General features: G+C 37.0%; 1 protein-coding gene across 4 annotated transcripts in view; it reads left to right on the top strand.

Moving 5' to 3' along the window:
* The window catches only part of DNAH8 (dynein axonemal heavy chain 8), a 323,660-nt gene that overhangs the window by 175,659 nt on the left and 126,696 nt on the right, over positions 1-21,305 (top strand). For all 4 annotated transcript variants that reach the window (XM_037519635.2, XM_037519639.2, XM_037519637.2 and 1 more), the window contains exons 54-60: positions 2,252-2,394; positions 2,915-3,049; positions 3,440-3,562; positions 8,570-8,783; positions 12,974-13,083; positions 17,510-17,673; positions 18,872-19,064. In XM_037519635.2, coding sequence (XP_037375532.1) covers positions 2,252-2,394; positions 2,915-3,049; positions 3,440-3,562; positions 8,570-8,783; positions 12,974-13,083; positions 17,510-17,673; positions 18,872-19,064 — 1,082 coding nt within the window. The remainder of the gene's footprint in view (positions 1-2,251; positions 2,395-2,914; positions 3,050-3,439; positions 3,563-8,569; positions 8,784-12,973; positions 13,084-17,509; positions 17,674-18,871; positions 19,065-21,305) is intronic.

The raw sequence follows: 21,305 nt of genomic DNA on the forward strand, positions 1-21,305 counted from the left end.
TATGGGACAATATTTAACAGGCTCTCATGATGAAACTCTCAATAAATTAGGACTAAAAACTTATAAAAAAGCTGCCTTCCCGAGAGCAGAAGCATTAAAAAAGAAAGAAAGAAAACAAGAAACCAAACTATATAAGAAAAAAATTGTTAACTTGAATGTCATCAAAATGGAAGACTTTTGCTATTTAAAAGTCATTGTTAATAAGAAATCCAGCCATGATGTGAGAGGAAATATTTGAAAAATATGTATCTGATTAAAGGATTTTATCTAGAATGCATAAAAATGCCTACATTTCACTAATAGCAACTAGACAGCCAACCCAAACTTTAAAAAAGTAATAAATTTAAATAGATGCTTCACCAAAGAGGATATGTGAGTAATGATAAAAGCTCATGAAAAGATAAGCAGCATCAATGCTCATTGGGGAAATGCATATGAAAAGCATAATGGGATGTGATCTCACTGCCCTTAGCAGGCCAACACTAAAAAGATTAATGAAACCAAATATTGATGAGTATTGGAACAACTGGAGCTCTGATATGTCTCTGAACAACTGGCACAGCTATTTTGGAAAACAGTTTGATGATTTTCTTAAAAGTGAAGCATGTGCTTACCATATAATTTAATTATTTTGCCAGGAAATCTGAAATTGAGGTTACATTCTAGTAGTGATTATTTGCTTTGCTACTATCAAATGTGTGCTCCCCTGCTCTGTTATCATGCATTTCTGTGTGCACAGTAACTTTTTGAGGACAATTCCAAATCATAGTATAATCTTTTTGAAGACCTAAAATGGCAGTTAAACTCAACAATGCAGGCCCAACCATGCCAACAATTCAACTTAAATGGCAGCAATCCGAACAGCTCTGAGTAAGTCTGCCTAGCCTATGGTGACTGTAAGACATCACAGGTTCCAAGGTGCATCCCAGAGATGCTAAACTGGAAATTAAAATAAATTTAAATTGGTAATAACAATTATTACCATATAATAACAATTACATGGATCAGCACATTGGTAGTTTCTGTACATCAGGAGTCTGAACACTCTATATTACACTAGTTTTAGGCCCAGATCTTTTCCTCCTGTTTTTCAGCACAAACATCCTATGACCAGGAGTTAATTATTCTTTCCTTTTTAAAAAAAAGATTTATTTATTTATGCATACAAGAACTGGGGTGTAGGCCAGAGGTGCAGGGAGGGGGGAGGATTCACCAGAGACAGAGTGGGGAGCAGAACAGGCAGATCTACTGAAATAACTGCTGAGGGGAGCAGTGGGTGAGGCAGGAGAGGTCTGCTGCACCATGTGGGTAGCCTCTGGCTGGCCGGGATCGGAATCAAACTGGTGCTGCTGTGGCTGGCAATAGCTTGATAGTGCTGTCCTTAACCCCTGCACCACCAGGTCTCTCCCATCCTCTCAGTTGATGTGGCTTTCTTACCAGGTACTAGTCAGATCATTTGTTTTATCATTAGCTGATTCTCATTCCATTTCAGATTCCACCCCAGATTGCTCTAGATGATGACTTAGCAATTTAAAACCTGACCTTGTAAATAGAAAAAACAAATTTAAATGATCAAATGTGGCATACAATGGATAAGCAGATATTTTAACATGCTTTAGGAAAATGTTTTATTTTATTTTATTTTTTAATTTTTAATTTTTTAATTAATATTTTATTTTATATAATTCTTACATCATTTTTCATTTTTGCACAATGTATGAATTATCATTTTGGTCATATTCCCCATACAATTGCACCCCCCCTTATTTTGACCCCAGTCCTTCCTCTCCACTTCCTTCCCCTCCTCCCCGTAGTGTGTCTCTGGTTTATAGTTGCTTGTTGATTTTGATTTTTACTTTGTATTAATTAGTCTTTTTCCTGGTCCCTTATTTAAGTTTTCTAGATTCCTGCTATGAGTGAGACCATCCAGTATTTTTCTTTTTCTTTCTGACTTATTTCACTGAGCATGATCCCTTCTAGCTCCATCCATGTTGCTGAAAACTGCATGTGTTTATCTTTTTTGATTGCTGAGTAATATTCCATGGTGTATATGTACCACATTTTCTTGATCCAGTCATCTATTTTTGGGCATTTGGGTTGTTTCCATAGCTTAGCTATTGTAAATAGTGCTCAAAAATGTTTTAAATGTTTATGTGATTCTGATTATTATTCTAGCGCTTGCATTTTTGTATTTTAAGATAACTTTCCAAGAGCACAGTTTTATTAAGTTCAATTTTTACTTATTGCATAGGTGATTGGGAACACTGGAATAAGAAGCTTCAGCCGTACTATTATCCAACAGACAGCATTCCAGAATATGCATCAATTTTGGTTCCAAATGTTGACAATGTTAGAACAAATTTTTTGATAGACACCATTGCAAAGCAAAATAAAGTAAGTTTGGTGGTTTCTTAAATGATCGAAAATCATGTAAGAAACATCCCGTTTTCACACAGTACAGACAGAAAAATTAAATTCCAAAAAGAAAAATAGAGAAGGGAAAGAAAAGAAAATTTAAATTTCAGCTCAAAGTGCTGTGGGTAATGTCAGTTAGGTGAAATTGTTTGGCAAATGAACCCCAAATGCCAGGGTACACTGCAACTCAGTATTCCCTCCAACTGCTGACTCCCAGCTAGAGGGAAAGTGATGTCTGCTTCTAAAATCTATCCATCTTCCTATGGTAATGTGAATATCTCCCTTTTTCCCCTAGCACTTGTATAGTGTATGTTTTACACTATAGCGTAAAACTAGTCTTTCATAAAACTAGGATTTATTTTGATGTAAATATAATTGTAAAAAGCAATTAGCTGCATTTGGAGAGTTTGGAGAAATAAAGAATGGCTAGTAGAACTATAAGGTATTTAAAAGGAAACATGCTACAATACCTTGCAACATTGTTATTCTATGATTGCAGGCTGTTTTGCTTACAGGGGAGCAGGGAACTGCAAAAACTGTAATGATTAAAGCCTATTTGAAAAAATTTGACCCTGAAATACAATTATCCAAATGTCTAAACTTTTCATCTGCTACAGAACCAATGATGTTTCAGGTAACACTCCTCATTTGCTGTAATAATTAGCACTGAATATTATAAGTGGTGGTTACAATAAAATGTGCATACATATGTATTTGTATCTCAGAGGCAATGGTACTGCAGTTGGTATTCAGCTATCTAGGCTCCTAACACTGAGGTTGAACCCAAATCCAAATTGCATATTTAAGTCTTTAATACTGAAGCTGAAGCTGACCCTTAGGGTGTATCTATTCTAATATAAATTAATGATTATTCCAATAACTTACTTTTAAAATGTTCACAGTATACATTATAATAACTATATATGCACACATTAAGCAAATGTGTATATTATATTCAACTTTGAATAATATGCTCATAATGCTAAAATCTAATGCATTAGATAAATCATTTCCTTTTCTCTAGAGAACAATTGAAAGCTATGTGGATAAGCGAATGGGAAGCACCTATGGGCCACCAGGAGGCAGAAAAATGACTGTATTTATTGATGATATTAATATGCCTGTGATTAATGAATGGGGAGATCAGGTAGGACAAAAATATCTCCTGCAGAAGAAAGTAATCTGTATTTTTAGTTATATATAAACATGTCAATAGCCTTCACCTTAATCGGTCTAGGAATAATTCTCGGTCATCTTTGATTTCTCAGTTACAGCTAAAGTTCTCTCTTTGTGAAGTCCCTATGTGGTCTCCCCACAGTGCTCTCCCTGAGTATTCACTTTTCCTCTCCCCGGGGTTTTATCCTTTCTCTCTTACCTCTTACTCTACATAATCTCCCTAAGGAGATCCTGTTAGGAAACACTTCTTTAATAACTGTGCCACAAAAAAACAAAAAAAAAACAAAAAACAACTCTGCCACATCCCTCTGTCCCAGTTATGAACATCTATCAACCCCAGAGTCATTCCCCATTAGAGGACCTCAGTGGTGCTGCCAGAATTCTGCATCCCCAACAACTGCCTGTCATGGCCATCCACTGCTTCATCAATACTACCTCCCTGGATTCTGCCAGGACTGACCCTGATCTGCCATTTTTCTAGATTCACCTAAGACACCACTAGGAGGACAGAATTCCCAGGTCTGAGCTTGCCCTGAGTCTACTCCACCAGCAGCTCTGCATTGCACGACTCTGACCCTACCTCCTCCTCTTCCCATTCCTGAAACCTTTCCAGTATACCCGAGTTCATGCCCAAATTCCCTACAAATTCAGCTTCTTTTCTGAACATTCCCTTCACTCTCTTGCTCAGATGGAAGCCTACAATGTAGCTTTCCCTGCAGACTTCTCAAATTTTGAACCCCTGGGCCAGGAAGGGAGGAGTATGTCCTCCTTGCTTATTGACCTGCTCCCTAAAAACCTGTCTGTTTGATCTCACACTCCCCTTGTTATTGCAATGTTCTTGACCCCTTAGATCACAATTTGTCTTTCCCTGAAAATTCCAGTTCCAGGCACTGTTACTCTCTCTAATACTGTCCCTGTCACTGTGGCTATGTGAACTATGCCATTGCACAAGAGCTCACATTTAAAGCCCTGCACATGCTTTAGTGCTTTGCTGTCACCATCTAGAAATTCTTAATGCTCTCCAATGCCTTGCATTTTCATTTTACCTTGGATCCTGCAAATTATCAACCGGACCTGCTTGTCCTGATCTCGGTGATGCCTGTATCTACATACTTGATCTGGGCCTCTTAGTTCCTTGACCATGTCTCCTCCACTGAAGGTGTCCTACAATCTGTTGGACTTACTCATTCATGCAGTTGTACTCTACACTTTGTCATTATCAATAACTGTGACCCCTTCATTATTTCAGTTTCTCTGATCACCATGTCCACTCTGTAGCTCATTCTCTCTGCTAGCCAGATTCCAGATAGAGGAACCATTCATTGTTCTTACCTGTTGTTAAATTATACCCCATTTCCTCACTTTGTTCTTTAACCAGGTAAAATGTCATGATCCATCAAGATAATCACTTTGGCACATGCCCTCTACTCATCATGAAAGCCTTAACTGTGTTAAATCCTTGTTAAACCTCTCTCCCTGCTCTCACTCACCTACACCTATGCATATGGACTTGACTGCGGAAAATCAAACAATCCTGGTTTCACTTTAAAATCATGATCATGAACCTCCACTGAGTTCTTAATGCTGCCCTGCAGATACATTGCCTGTCTCACCTTGAAGCCTAGGATACATTGGTGTTCTTTGTCCTGTCTCTTCCTGTGCTGCATTTCCATTCCATCTCCTGCTCTGTCAGATGACTTTTTCATCCCTTCTTCTTTTACTCATCCCTCTGACACCTCCATTTCCTACTGTCAGCTAAGCATAAATGTATGGTAGCTTTCTTCATATTCTTTTGAGGAAATTGATTTTTCCCTTGTATTTGTTACTATCTATATACTGTACTCAATTTCTGTATTCTAGTACTTACCCTAGACAGTGTATTCTGCATCCATAGAAAATAAAAATAAAAATCACCAAATTCTTTGCTCCCCTCTTATATATCCAATGACCTTTGAATATTTTAATTTCGTTGATTTTTCTCCTGACTGAGAATTTTATTGTTGACTTGTTTTTTAAGTATATATCTCTCTTTTAAAAAAGAATGAGACTTTGTTTTCATTGTCTTATGTATTCACATTTTGTGATTTATCCACAAAAAACATGTGTATTATCCATGTTTACCACTTTCTTTGCTCTTTATTCTTTCTTGCTTCTCAGACCTTCCATTTGGTATTCTTTCTGCTTTTGGAACTCTTTTGAGAAAGTCTTTTAAAGACAAACTCTTAGTTTTGTCTGTAAATGTATTTTTATTTCATCATCTTTTTTGTAAGACATTGTTGTTGAATGTAAAAATCTAGGTGGACAGTGGTTTTCTTTCATGTATTTGAATGTATTTCCTGTCTTTGGTTTTCCTTGTTGCTATTGAAGAGTAAGCCATATTGCACCTCATATTGCATATTGCACCTCTACCTCATATTGCACCTCTAAAGTCATTCTTCTTTTTCAGTTTTAAGACTTTCTTATTGTCTTACTTTCTTACAGTTTCTTTTGTCTTTTTAAAAATTTTGTTCCTTGTTGTAGATTTTTTTATATTTATTTTCTTGCATCTCATGAATCTATTGGTTTGGTGTTTTCATTGGTTCTAGAAAATTTCCAGTCCAATCTCTTTAAATATTGCTTCTGCTCAGACTCTAAATGTATGTTAGACTTTCTTCTATGCCTTCTATATTTCTGTACTTCTCTTTGTACTTTCAAGCCTTTCCTCTCTCTCTTACTTTCTAGATAATTTCCCCTCTTGGTCTTCTATCTGACTGATTGTCTTCTCTGTTTTGTTTAATTGACTGTCAGACTTATCCATTGAGTTTAATTTCAGTTAGTATTTTTTTTCCTTTCAAATATGTTGCCATTTTTATTCTATTCCTTGAGTATATATTCAAACTTATTGTCTATTTATTTAAACATGTTTAGCATAGTTGCCTTAAAGTCTTGTGTCTTTAATTCCAGCATCTGAAGTCTATGTGGGTCTGTTTCTTCTTGCTTTGGTTTTAATAATTCTTGTTTATGTTCAAACTGTCTTTTTTCTGCATGTATCTTTGTCAATTTGTTAAATCATCACCCTTGAAAAATTATGTGTAGCTGTTTCTTGAAGCCTCAGATGCATGTGCCCTCATCCAGACAGGTTTTGAGTTTTCTTCTGCCAAATCATTAAGGGCTTATACAGCAAGATCATCTCAAAGCTACATTAAGATTTGAAATTCTCTGGCCACTTAGGTGATCTATACCTAGAGTGCAAATCCATGCAAGAGTGACTATGAAGTTATAACCTCTCAGGGAAGGCTTCTATTTCTTTTCTTTTTCCTCTCCCATTCAGCAAGGCATGGAGATTAATAGGCCTTCCAGTAGTTTCAGGAAAGTGATGAGAGCAGAAGCATATATGGATATCACCTATAAGCCAAAGGCCTCCTGAATTCCAGTCCCACTTATCCAATCAAGGATGTCTAATTAGAATCCAAACTTAACATGGCCAAAGTCAAATTCCTGTTACTCCCTAAACCTGCCTCTCAAGTTGTATTTTCCAATTCAAGAAATAGCAACTTCACATTTAATCTACCAAGAAATCATGTTGACTGTTATCAAACTGTAACCAAGATTTGAGCACTACTTATCCTTGCTAATATCTGGTGCAAGGCACTTTCTTTATGATCATCACAAGCATGTCTTCATTGTCTCCAATTCCCTTCTCACTCTACTATCAAGTCAGCAGCCAATTAAAATATGAAGCAGACACACTTCTCTGCTTTCAACCCTCCCATAAGACTTGTAAAATATAAATGCCAATATCCTCACGGTCACCCAAAGGCCCTATCCTGTTTGATCTCATCTTCCCATGACTCTGCTAACCACACTTACTAAACCTTCTACATACTGGGTATAATATTCACTCAATGACTCTGCATTTGCTGTTTTCTCTGTCTGGAATGTTCTTTCCCTACATATATAAATGGTTTATTTTCTTATCTCTTTCAAGTCCTTGCTTAAATATCATGGGAGGTGAAGTCTCCCCTGCTCTCTATGTTCAATTGTATCCTTCAGCACCTCCTATTTCACTTCTTTCTTTAGAAGACTTACAATATACCATGTTTTACATACACCTGTATATCCAGACAGATGTATGTCTCCCAGCACTAGGATATATGCTTTATGTATGCTTCAACAAAATTGGACACACAGTGGGCATTATTTAAATGTTTGTTGAATGAAGTAGTGTTACATATATGAGGTGATTGTGTGTCACCCATTTGCCCAAATAAGAATTTGAATATACATGCATGGAGAATCCAAATCTAAACTTACAGAATTGAGATACTTGAAGGTATAGGGTGAGATGGTATCCTTGAAATAGTAAGGGAAAAGGGTCAAGGATGGAACCATGGAGAATAGTGAGAGATGACTGGAGAATGAGTGACTTGGGAAGTGATGCAGAGTCCTGCGATGAGCCTGGAAAGAACTGAACTTCTGAAACCAAAAGAGGAAAGGTTTTCAATAATGAGGGAGTATTAGCAGTGTTAGAGACCACAGAGGAAATAAGATAAAAACATAAATCCCCAAACCAAGACAGTCAGTGATATATATAGTAAAAGCTCAAGAGTAAAATCACCCCATATTCTGATTTAAAGTACTTCACAGTGTTGAATGTTGAGTGTGAAACATAACTGTAGTAAAACTTGTAACTCTGAATACTGTTGTCATTGTAGCAAAATATTCCATCGCTCACCTATACACATTTACTTGGAAATTGGGTTTATCCGTGTGGTGGAAAGCATGCTGGACTTTTCTCAGACATGATTAACTTTGGGTTTGGAGTTCATAAGTGGCAATATTTAAGTCAAATTTCCTCGAAGGTGATTGCCCACAGTCACATGGACTTCGTTGACAAGAGTTAAATGGTTTCTTCTAATCTCAGCTATACTATTTTATAGTAACATTGAAGAAATATGATAATGATGTATTACTAAAATATTACTATATAAAATTTCAGATAACTAACGAGATTGTGCGACAGATGATGGAAATGCAAGGAATGTATAGCCTGGATAAACCTGGAGACTTCACTACTATTGTTGATGTGTACCTCATAGCAGCAATGATCCACCCTGGAGGTGGTCGGAATGACATTCCACAACGTTTGAAAAGACAATTTACTATATTTAATTGCACATTGCCTTCCAATGCTTCAATAGATAAAATTTTTGGTATGGCTATGTTTGGTGTTTAGTTTTTTTATTGCAGTAAATAATGTACTATGCAAACTTTCTTTTACAGATAAAAAGGCTCTGTCTGAAGTAAGGGATAAGTATGTGAGATGGAGATCTAAATGCCCAAAGAGTGGGATTTAATACTAGGAAGACTCATTCTATCCTATCCTAAGATTTAGGAATATTTACAAATGATTTTTTTTGAGGTTAGCATTAGAGGTAGACAGTCCTTTGTGTTTGGTTTTCTTGACATAGTTAATCAGAAAAAAATGGGCTAAGAATGATCAACCTTAAGCTAATATAATATACCCAGTCAGGGCCTCCCCGGTGGCGCAGCAGTTGAGCGCTGGATTGCGAAGCTGCCCGCGGCCTCTGCAGCGCCGGTTCAATCCCCGGCTGCTCCCCAGCCACTGGAGGAGGGTCCCGCATGGCGCGCAGACCTCTTCTGCCGCCCGCTGCTCCTCTCAGCAGTGTACTTTGGTCCTTCTGCCTGCTCTGCTCCCCGCTCTAGCTCTGGTGAATTCTCTCACCCTCCCCACTTCTGACTGTACCCAGTGCATGTATAAACAAAACAAACAAACAAACAAATAAATAAATAAATAAAACATGCCTCTATTAAAAATAAATAAATAAATAATAATAAAAAAATACCCAGTCAAATGTAACATTTTGATAGGTTAATGAAATGAGATTTTCAACAGCAACTTTGGGCTCACATAAATTGTACCATCAAAAATTATGTAGGGCCTCCCCTGGTGGCGCAGGTGGTTGAGCGCCGCGCTGTGAAGCTGTCTGCAGCCTCTGCAGTGCTGGTTAGATACCGGCCAGCCAATGAGGGTCCCACATGGTATGGCAGGCCTCTCCTGTCATACCCGCTGCTCCTCTCAGCAGTGTATTTTGTCAGTCTGCCTGTTCTGTTCCCTGTTCTGTCTCTGGTGAGTCCTCTCACCCTCCTGCGCATCTGGCCTGTACCCCAGTTCTTGTATATATAAATAAATCTTAAAAAAAAATTATGTACAGGAAGCCATGTAAGAGGAACTGGCCCATGCATATATGGACAGTAATTACTTGACATAGATCAGAAGGGAAGGGGCAGAATTTCCATAGGTGGTACTCTGGGGTATTGAGTAATTCTTAGGAGAAAATAACTGAAATCTGCTTACAGTAAGCATGACAACCAGGCAGATGGATTAAATACCTAAATATGGAAGGCATGGTTATAAAATATTTGGAAGAAAAGATAGGAAAATACCTGAATGACCTTTGGGTAGGGAAGAACTTTAAGAAGTTCTTTAAGAATGAGACTTAGAAAACAGAAAATCTTGAAGGGAAATATGATGAAATTGATAGATTAACATCAAGAACCTTTGTTCATCTACAATGCAGCTTTAAAAGAATGAGAAGAGAAGCACCAGAGTGGAAAAAGAAATTTTCAACACTTATATCGAAACAAAAAAGTTAGCATTCTGAGTGTAGAAAGAAAGTTTTTGAATCCATCAACAAAAGCAAACAAACTAATTTAAAAATGGGCAAAAAAACAAAAAAAACAACCCAGGCACTTTAAAAAGAGGAAACCAAATGGCCAATAATCAAATGTAAAGATGAGAAACATTAGTATTCAGGAAAACACAAATTTAAAACACCAAGAAAATAACCATTAGATTTGCAAAAATGAAAATTTCTAATAAAACCAGGCATTGGTATGAATGGAAACCAATTAGGACCCTCATCCCCTGCTGGCAGGGGTGGAATTGGGTACCTTGAAAAATTATTCAACATTATTTTCTGCAAGTAGTACCACTTCCAGGTATATACCAATTTATCATTTTTCTTTGCGGTTTGTGTTTTCTGAGTCTCGTTTGAGACATCCTTTCCTACCCATTAGTCAAACAGATATTCTCCTATATTTTTCTGCAAACATTGCCATTCACATCGAAGTCTTTAATTACCTGTAAATGATTTTGCATGTGTGTGCCAGAAGACTCAGATGAGAATTTTCAAAGAACAGTGTTCATGATACCAAAACCTTGAAATAACCCAAATATTTACTGACAGTAAAATTGGAGAAATAAATTGTGATGTTGGCACACAGTCTAATGCTGTGCAGCCTTGAATATGAATGAACACGGCCACATGCTTCACAGTGGATGATGACCATAAATATAATGTTGAGCAAAAGAAACAAGTCACAGAGGATTAGAGAACATGATTTCATTAAATTTCAAAAATTAGGTTGGAAATAAAGAGATTAAAGTTCAAAAACTGAAGTGGCAAAACTATAAAGAAAAATATATTCTTGATTCCTACCAAGTCAGAATAGTGGAGAAAGGTAGGGGTTGTGGACAGGGATGGAAGATGTGTAAGACATTACTATAAACTAACCCAGCATCCAAGGTGGCCTAGTGTGCTATGTTAGTGTTGTATTTTTCAATCTTGTGGACTGTATTTGCTATTTGTTAAACTAATTTATATAGTCTTGCATATGATTACTTTTGAAAACTAAATAGGGAAACATCAGAAACTGAGGTTCAGAGAAGTGAGGTAAGTGTCCATCAAGGCTGCATAGTCAGTGCCTGGCAGAGGTGTGATGCTAATCCTGTTTCCTGCTGCTTCTGGAACACATTTGTCCTACAGGAAGTTGGAGGTTTAAACTCATAAGATTTCAGGAAGTAGAAGGGCCCTTGGGCATCTAGTTCCTCCAACCGCCTGTCTGATGCATAATTTCATGTTTGCTCAAGGCAGCTCTTCTTCTGTCAGTGTGAATGAGCAGTTTCTTTAGCTTCTGCCCATCTAGAAACCTGCTCTGCAATGCTCAGCACATGTTCGTATTCATATTCCTCTGCAAAGCCCATATTCAGAACGGAATATATCACTCAACATAGAGTCTGACTTGAGCAAAGTAGAGTAAATCTATTTTTGTGGTTTAAAACCAAAAACATTTGAGACTTTATGGAACATTTCTAAACCTATCAGCTGGTCCATCCTGAGGGTGGTTATGTCATACTATTCTTGTGCTTGGTGTTTTGTGGGGACCCTGCCTAAGCTACAGAACTGATGAAAGGCAGGTCACAGATTTGGGTGCTGGTTCTGTCAACAACCAATCCTTGTGACCTTGAACAATTCCCTTTAACTGAGAGGGGATGGTCAGGGAGGGGTAGTATTGGTCTCCTTCTCTATAAGATAAAGGAGCCTCTAAGTTCTTTTCCAGCTCTCATTCACTTTAAGGTGAGTGCTGTTTTATAGGCTCCAGAACCAGGCTGGGTTCAAATTTCAGATTTACCACCTGCAAGCTGTGTGACCTTGGGTAATTCACTAAACTCATATTAAAATGGGATGGGCCTCCCCTGGTGGCTCAGGCGGTTGAGCGCAGCGCTGTGAGGCTGTCTGCAGCCTCTGCAGCACTGGTTTGATCCCGGCCAGCCGGCGAGGGTCCCGCATGGCGTGGCAGACCTCTCCTGTCTTGCTCGCTGCTCCCCTCAGCAGTGTATTTCGTCAGTTTGCCTGTTCTGTTCCCCGCTCTGTCTCTGGTGAATCCTCTCACCCTCCTGCACATCTGGCCTGTACTCTGGTTCTTGTATAAATAAATAAATAAATCTTTTTAAAAAATGGGAATAATAACAATAACAAGAATAATAACTGCCCCAGATTCTTTCACATAGGATCTTGGGAGGATCTAACACCTATAAAATGCCTATCACAAACTAAGTCACACTGGCCCAGCTGCCAGTGATTCCCTGAGGAATTACTTATTCCCTGAGAGAAATTCTTGTCACCCACATCAGTCAGTCAGTCAGTCAGTCAGTCAGTTCCAGATTTTTTTAAGTTAAATTTATTGAGGTAATGTTGATTTACATCAAAATATATGTCTTAGGAGTGTAAGTTTACACCTATACGAACGAACGTATGTCATTGTACCACACCCACAGTAATTCTCCATTGGACACCACTAGTTCCCCTTTGCTCCCACCCACCACACTTCCCTTTTGGTAGCCTTAGTCATAATCCTGTGTACTCTTCCCCCTCCTGTTTTCACCCCTTTCCTTATTCTTTCCCTTTCCCTCCCCATCCTGGATGCCTCAGATCTATGGTCCATGAAATTCAGTGTTTGTCTTCTTTAGCCCCAGATTTATTCATGCACTTTGTAATCTTTCAGTAAGCTTATCTGTTCGATCTTTTATGTTTTTCAGGAGTTATTGGCTGTGGCTATTTTGATCCTTGCAGAAAGTTCAAACCTCAAATATGTGAGATGATTTCAACTTTAGTTTTAGTGGGCAGAGTGCTATGGCAATGGACTAAGGTACAGAATTGTCAATATAATTGTTTTAATATAGTTGTCAATATAATTTAAAAAGTCAACTATTATTCAAGCCAGCTCATACCCCATGCCTCATGCCATTATCAAAATATCATATGTAGTAATGTGTTTTTTGTATTTTTTTTGAAAAGATAAATTAGATACTCACATAAATTTATGACATCTTTTCTTTCCAGGGAGCAAATTTTTGACTGAGTGGTGCTTTCCATAATGTATGAGATATTACTCTAAACTGGACCCAGCATCCAAGATAAAATAGGATTTTGCTGAAATGAGCACATGCCTTTCCACTTGTTATTTTTATTTGTAACTCCCTGTATCTGTTTTCCCCCACTCCCATTCCCAAACTATGTCAGATGCTCAAATGTTTACAGACTGAGTGAATACATGGATTTCCTGGTATTCTTAGCTAACCAAGACAAAGTCTTCACTGAGTTGTTTCTCTGAGGTGGAGCAAGAGTAGTAAATTGATGGAAGTATATTTAAAATAGGCAAGATTTTAACACACAAGTCAATGCCCTAAATAAAGCTCAGGAGAGCTGTAGCTGTCACCATATGGCTTGAGGCAAACTTATGAGATGGCAATTAAATGTAGATCTGCAATAAAAACAAAGTTGATGTATTTGCCCCCAAAATGGCAAAGGAGATAAGGATTAGTTGTCATAGTCAATGATACATTTGTTAGGCCAATTACACACATCTGGGCAGAAGCTTATGTCCTGGGGAAATCGAGAATGTGCCAGCCTTTCAGCCACCTGGGTGTGCTGGGGGAATGCTAGATACAGAATTATCAGAAGAGGAATTGGGTGTTTCTTAGGAAACATGCAGCTGCCTGCATTAGCAATTCCCTGCATGGGGCCTGTGCCTTGCCAACACAGCAGCTCTGCACAGGCCGTTCTGAAAGAAGCTCCAAAATGAATGGCAGGGTGTGAGTGTCTGAGATGATTTTCTGTGGTAGAGACCCAGCTGTGTTCCAGTAGGGCTGTTCTATTTAATGTGCTTACAAACATGTTTTTCTGAAAAGCTTTGGCTTTCCTGGTGTCTTTGTTTTATGAATGTTCATTGCTTCCGCTTCACCATTCTTTACCTCTTTGACCCATTTGCACATGCTTTCATGTTCACTGCTCTTATCAAGATCACCAAAGACCTCAATATTGCCAAATCCAGTGGTTGATTTTCTTCTTCCTCTTATCGACATTTTAGTAGCAATGGACATAAATGTCTCTCTAAACACTTTCTTCATTTGATTTCAGAGGGGATGCTGATTGATTTCAGATTCATGCTCTTGGCTCTTTTCCTATGTCACGGCTTACCTTCTTCCCTTCCTCTAAATACTGAGTGCTCCTGATCTCCATGTTGGGACCCTGTTGCCTCACAGGGCAGCAGCCTTGGAAGCAGCACAGGACAAAGGAAAGATTACTCAAAATCCAAGTATTGAAAGACCTAGTGGAACTACACCAAAATAGGTGCAGCCCCGATTCCTGGGCAGTCTCGTATTTATTTAGAACCAGGTTCAGAGAAGATGGGCAAGAGTGTAGAGGAATGTACATGCGTGGAAATATGTTATTGGGGATGTGTCATTGTCTGGTACAGGCTAGGGTGGAGTGACCATGGACTTTTGCTTGTGAGGTAGGGGCTCCATAGTTCCCACTAATCAAAGCCTATTATCTCTAGTTCCTATTCTTACCTAACTTTCTGCTAATCTTTACAAGTAAGATATTCTAGCTGATCTTGCTAATCTGGCCATAATGTCTGCCTGCTGGTTTCCCAGTATGTTCCTCATACCATGACTTTTGCCCTGGTGGGAGGTTCCCTGCCTGACTCTCTGTTTTAGCTTGATCAGCAGGAACTCTGGGCACCAACACAGTAGCACCAAGAACAAGGCAGCCTGGGGATTCCATAGGACCCCTTTCCTATCTCCATTCTTTCCCCAGATAATCTCATCCATCTCTCTGCTGATGACTTCAAAACCAGTAGCGCCATCCCAGGCTCCTCTGCTTGATTCCAGGCTTATTTCTAACTGCTTGGCATCACCACTTTGATGTCTAGTCTAATAACCAACACAAGTTAACATGCCCAAACAGAGTTCTTAATTTTCCTTCCTCAAACTTTTGCATCTTAATTAGCAGAAACACTAATTACCCTGCTTCTCAAGCTAAAAACTTGGGTGCCATCCTTGACTTGTCTCTTTCATCCCCCACATCAAATTTCATCAGCAACTCTCAGTGACATTGCATTCAGATATATCCCCCCAAACTGAGCACTTCTTGCCATCACACTGTGTACCCTAGTAGTTGCTTCCATCATCTGCCTTTTGGACCATGCAGTAACTTCCTGACCAATCTCCTTACTTTCTTCATGTTTGATTAGAGTCTATTCTCTACTGATTTCTCAAAAAGTAAGCCAGAGAGTATTACTTCTTAAAATCACTAGTAGATTCCCAGTTGTACTTACAATAAATCCCATGAAATGCAATCTGAGCTGGCCCTGCTTACCTCTCTTCCCTTCCTTCATTCTGCACTAACTGCACTGCCCTTCTCACTGTTCTTTGAACATCCCCGGTTTTTCAGATCCTTTTGACTGTTATACTTCATCTGACTTACTTTTTCATTCTTAACTTCAATGGAACTTTCCTGGACCTTTTCCTCAAAAATTACTGCATTATTTGCCTCCTGCTTTATTGTTTTTTTTTTTTTACCATTATTCTTTATATGTTTATTCATTAATCAATATCTTTGTTTATTAATTACCAGACTCCTCCACTAGAATGGAAACTCCAGTCAGAGCAGAATTATTTGCTTATTTACTACAGTATCATAGAAACAGTGTGACAAGATCAGAAATAGTCATTGAAAAATTAATGTTATCTTCCTTCACTCCAACCCCCAAATGAGCAGCCCTCCTTATTTCTTTATTTTTTCCAAATTAATCATCTTCATTAAACATTCTTTTAATCTATGCATTTCTGTGTATGTCACTTCACTTTTCTATTACTTTACAGAGCTTTAAACAGAAGCTGGTGAAAAAAGAAAGAAGTTGATAAAAATTAAGAGAAATATTAGGAAAAGGAAAGAAGCAGGTTAATAAATGAAAAGAAGAGGGAAATAAATTAGCTTATTTAATTCTTTTGTGATTATTTCTGTTAGCAATGACTACCATCAGAGCTACAGACTTTTATGGGAAGAAAAAGAAAACAATATTTATATGGCCATATCTCTTTATTTGTATTTGTAATAGAAGGCTATACTTTACATTTTGGTGAGTGGAATGAACATTTTAACTTGGAATTGAACTGAATAAAAAGGAAAATTGAAGGTGATTGATAAACTAACATTTCTATTCATTCTATTTCCCCATACTACCTGCTTTTTAAACTGGCATTATGAATTAGTCTGTAAAAATTACCCTACAAACTCAAAAGGATACTTTTTCGATGTAGTAAAGGCTTTTATTTCAGGAGTAGATGTTAAAGAAAGCATTTGTTTTCCTGAATTCATTATTTGGAGAGTTTGCTTTATATCTTCAGAATTATTGTTGTTTTTACTTTCAAGAAATGAGGCTAACGATAGGACTTAGAATCCACACACATAGCAAGCAATGCTTTCCCCTACTATTACATCTCATTTACCCCTTAACTGGCATCTCCCTGTATAACAATGTGTCCTTGTTACAGCTTTACCTATTCAGATTCTAGAAGTTGGTAGAAATAATAAGTAAATTAACATACTGAACACAGTCTTTGTGTTCAACAAATAAAACCACCTAGTATTTATGGTTGTATGTTACACTTGCCTGTCAATTTATCATTGATATCAAGATATATGAAAGCTTGTTGACTGAATTTGGGTCCCCACAGTAAAATTCAGATTATGATACACAATTGTATTTGTGGAAATCAAAAACACTGAGGACCTTAACAAAGCAATCTGTAGAAGAGAGTCATTATTGACTTTAGAAGTGAACATTTATTGTTCTTAACACCACAACAACCAACTCACATTCAGTTTTTGTTATAACATATTTCCAGACATATACTAAATAAGGTCAGTATTTGCTACGAAGGCTTATTCCCACAACTCACATAGTTTATAAGAACTCAGGAGAAAGTGACTTGTTTAAAGCCAACCCATGGTGGTAGAACAGGTGTTGGAATCTGTATCTATTGCATTGTTCTTGAAGTCATCATTTTTCAAGGGTTTATGGTCTTTTAAATTCCATATTGGTTTGTTTGTGATGCATTTTATTTCTGTGGGTGCTGTGACCAAAATATAAACTTCATCTTGGTTTATTTACTCAGTCAATTTTATTTAAAATAGGAGTGTGTGCATTAAAAATCTAAAAGCAGCTCTACTCTTAGTTCTATCTGAAAAATGAATTAAGTATTATGTGTTTCTTTTTAAATCTCTAGGTAAAGATGCTGCCAACTCCTTCTAAATTTCATTACATTTTCAATCTTCGAGATCTTTCCAGACTTTGGCAAGGAATGTTAACCATAAAAGCTGAAGAGTGTGATTCAGTACCCATTCTCCTATCGCTTTTCAAACATGAGTGTAACCGAGTAATTGCAGACAGGTGTGTATATACAGTTATTGACTCCAAATGTCTATGTAAGATGTTTATACTATTTGAGTAATCCTGCATTATTTACTCAAATTAGTAGAGTAAGAAACATTATTTTCATTTGCTGAGGGGTTTGTACAGCACTGATGTCATTTTCCACCTGCTGGTCACTTTAAAAAAATGCTCTACCAATCTTACTTTCAGCAGGATGTCTTTTTAAATAACCACATTATCATCAGAGACAAATTTTAGTTATCTAGATATTTTTGTAAATTGGAGTTCTGTATAGATTTTGCATGGTGAAATCTGGTATATGAGCTAACTCATCTTTCTGAGATTCTATTTCTTCCTCTATAAAATATGGATGTTACTGCAATCTGACAAAATTTAAAGGGTCTACCACACTTTCCCCCTTTACTATTGTAAATCTGAAGTGGATCTTGTTGCACCATGTGCCCACAAACTCAGAAAGAGGATGCTATTGACCATAACTTGTATATCCCTATTGCACATTTTAGGGACCTTTGACCTCACCTAAGTGATTCTCTATTGTTAAATAAAGAAAATTGTTCATGACACTTGTTAAAACCATAAGACAGTCAGAGGCTTTATTTAGGACTTTCATGAAAGGCACGGGTACTCCTACAATGGGGTTTGCAGTAGGGGACAGAGATTGAGTTCAGCTCTAAATACAAGAAGGAAAAATTGGAACTTGAAGCCAAGAAATAGGACTGTTGGTGGATAGAAAATTACTAAGAATGACTATTAGGAGTGAAGGAGGATTTGAAGCAGACCAGGTAATCAACTGGGGCATAATGAAGAATGAGGAATTGGGCAGCTATCAAGTATGATCGGATATTGGGGTTTGGGGATTCTGGGTATACTGACTTGACAGGATTCTTGCTAAAACTGGGTGAGGTAAAGAACGTCAAGTCCAAAATTTGAGGCCTTATTGGGAAGAACATTCAAAGGAACTTGCCTAAGTTTAGTGAAGGAGAGACTACTTTTCAGCATTTACTCATAAATAATACTATGAATGTTATAACACTATTGGATGGAGTTATGACCTTCCTGTCAGAAGGGAGAATATATTGTTTCCCTGTTCTAAGGAGATGCAGGCACAGGATGGGGGCTGAGAGGCTTGTTGGGTTGGAAAAGATGCCTTCATATTTTACATTTTAAAAAAATACATCTGGTATTTTTCTTTCAGATTTATAACTCCTGAAGATGAACAGTGGTTTAATGTCTATCTTATTCGTGCACTTGAAGAAAGTATCAGTCCAGATTTGGTATCAACTGTTCTTCCTGAACCATACTTTGTAGATTTTCTCCGTGAGTTGCCTGAACCAACTGGTGATGAACCTGAAGAAACTTTCTTTGAAGTGCCCAAAGTCTATGAACTGGTATTTATTCATCTTTAAAATTAATTTTTTGATCATTCACCAAACTAGATTATTTCTACAAGTGCCAGAGTCCTACCAGGGAGCTGCTGTAACAGCTCTGACATATCAGTGTTACGATTCATGTAATCATTTACCATGTAAAATATTTCTTTCAGTGAAATTTAGCAATCCCATAAAGTCAGGTATAAGACAAATATGTCTACTATTATCACTGTTATTAAATATTGCTTTGAAAGTTCTGGGATATGCAACACAATGTTAAAAAGAAAACATGAAATTATCAGGTAAGAAAAACAAACAAATATTTTTAATTACAGGTAATATGAATATCTATTAATATAATCTAAGAGAATATGAATATCTATTAATATAATCTAAGAGAATTTAAAGTCTGTTCCCAGTAAGATGACCAAGTATGATATCAACATAAAACTCAATAATTCTCCTCCATATTAGAGGTTGGTAAATTTTAATTCATGGGCCACATCCAGCCCATTGCCAGATTTTGTTAGATAGTGAACTAAAAAAAGATTTTTAGAGGCATCTGACAAGATAGGAGGAGTGAAGATATCACAAATAAATTGCAGCAGAACAAAATAAACAATCCCTGAGAGACAAAGGAATGACTACAGTACAAGACAGAGCAATGGTATGGTGGAAAGGAGTAGGAAAAACTTTAACTAAATTGTGTTTACAGTGATACAAGTACAACCCAAGAGAGGAGTGAATTCTGTATGGAAACCCCTAAAGTTGCTGAGTCAGGGGAACATATCTGTATTGGGGACTTTGGAGACCCAGAACTACACTGAAGAAGTGGGTTCATAGAGTTGGTGTCCAGTACATGGGGTGTATAATTACAGATAAACATATAACTAGGCTACACCTCATTTCCCCTCCCCCCCCAAAAAGGAGAGAGAAAACATTAATAAATAGAATCACAAATGAAAGAGGAGAAATCACTACAGATAACACAGAACTCCAAAAGATCATAAGAGATTACTTTGAACAGCTATATGCCAATAAATTCAATAACCTTGAAAAATGAGTAAATTTCTAGATCAACGTAATCTACCAAGACCTAACCCAGGATGAGACAGTTGAAAAGCTAAAGCCCAGGACCAGATAGCTTTGCAAATGAATTCCATCAAACTTTTAAAGAATAAGTAATGCCTACCTTTCTCAAATTGTTTTTAAAAACACAAGAAGAGAGAATGCTCCCTAATACATTTTATGATGCCAACATTATCTTAAAACTGAAAAGAGACAAAAACAGGTATAAATTATAGAACAGTATCCCTGATGAACATTGATGCAAAATTTTCAACAAAACAAAAACACTAGCATATTGAATTCAGCAGTATATCCTAAAGATTGAAAATGAATCCCATGAGGAAGTGGGCTTCATCCCAGGTGCAAGCATGGTTTAATATACATAAAATCAAGTAATGTAATATGTTAACAAAAATAAAGATAAAAATTATATAATATCAATGCAAACAAAGCATTTGATAAGATTCAGCATCCATTTATAATTAAAACTCTAATCAAGATGGGAACAGAAGGAAATTACCTTAACATTTTAAAGGTAAGCTTTTCTCCTAAGATCTAGCACAAAAGAAGATGCCCATGTCACCATTACTGCTTAACTTAGTACTAGAGGTTTTGATCACCACTACAGACAAAGCAGGAAATAAAAGCAGTCCAACTGGGAAAAAAGTGAAATTATCACTTTTAGCAAGCAATATCATATATGTGGAAGAGCCTAAGGACTATGTCAAAAAGTTACTAGAAACAATAAATTAATATAGTAAAGTGACAGGCTATAAAATCAACATACAAAAAATCCATAGCTTTTTTTTATATATAAGCAAGACACAAAAGAGATTAAGAAAGTGACTCCCTTTATAATTGCTTCAAAAAGAATTGAATACCTCAGATCAACCTAACAAGGGGAAAAAGACCTATACAATGAGAACTGCCAGATGTTTCTAAAGGACTTTGATGGTGACATAAGTAGATGGAAGGATATACCATGTTCATGGATGGAAAAAAAATCAATATAATCAAAATTATGATCCTCCCTAAAATGATAGACAAATTTAACATGATACAAATCAAAAAACCAAATATTTTTTTCAAACTAAACAAAAAATAATGAAATTATATGAAGCAGCCTAAATCTCCTTCAGTGAACAAATGGATCAAGAAGATGTCACACTATGGAGTATTATGTTTCCATAA

Source organism: Talpa occidentalis, unplaced genomic scaffold, assembly GCF_014898055.3.
Source record: "Talpa occidentalis isolate TD23 unplaced genomic scaffold, MPIMG_talOcc4v2.1 talOcc4.2, whole genome shotgun sequence".
Taxonomy (NCBI): domain Eukaryota; kingdom Metazoa; phylum Chordata; class Mammalia; order Eulipotyphla; family Talpidae; genus Talpa; species Talpa occidentalis.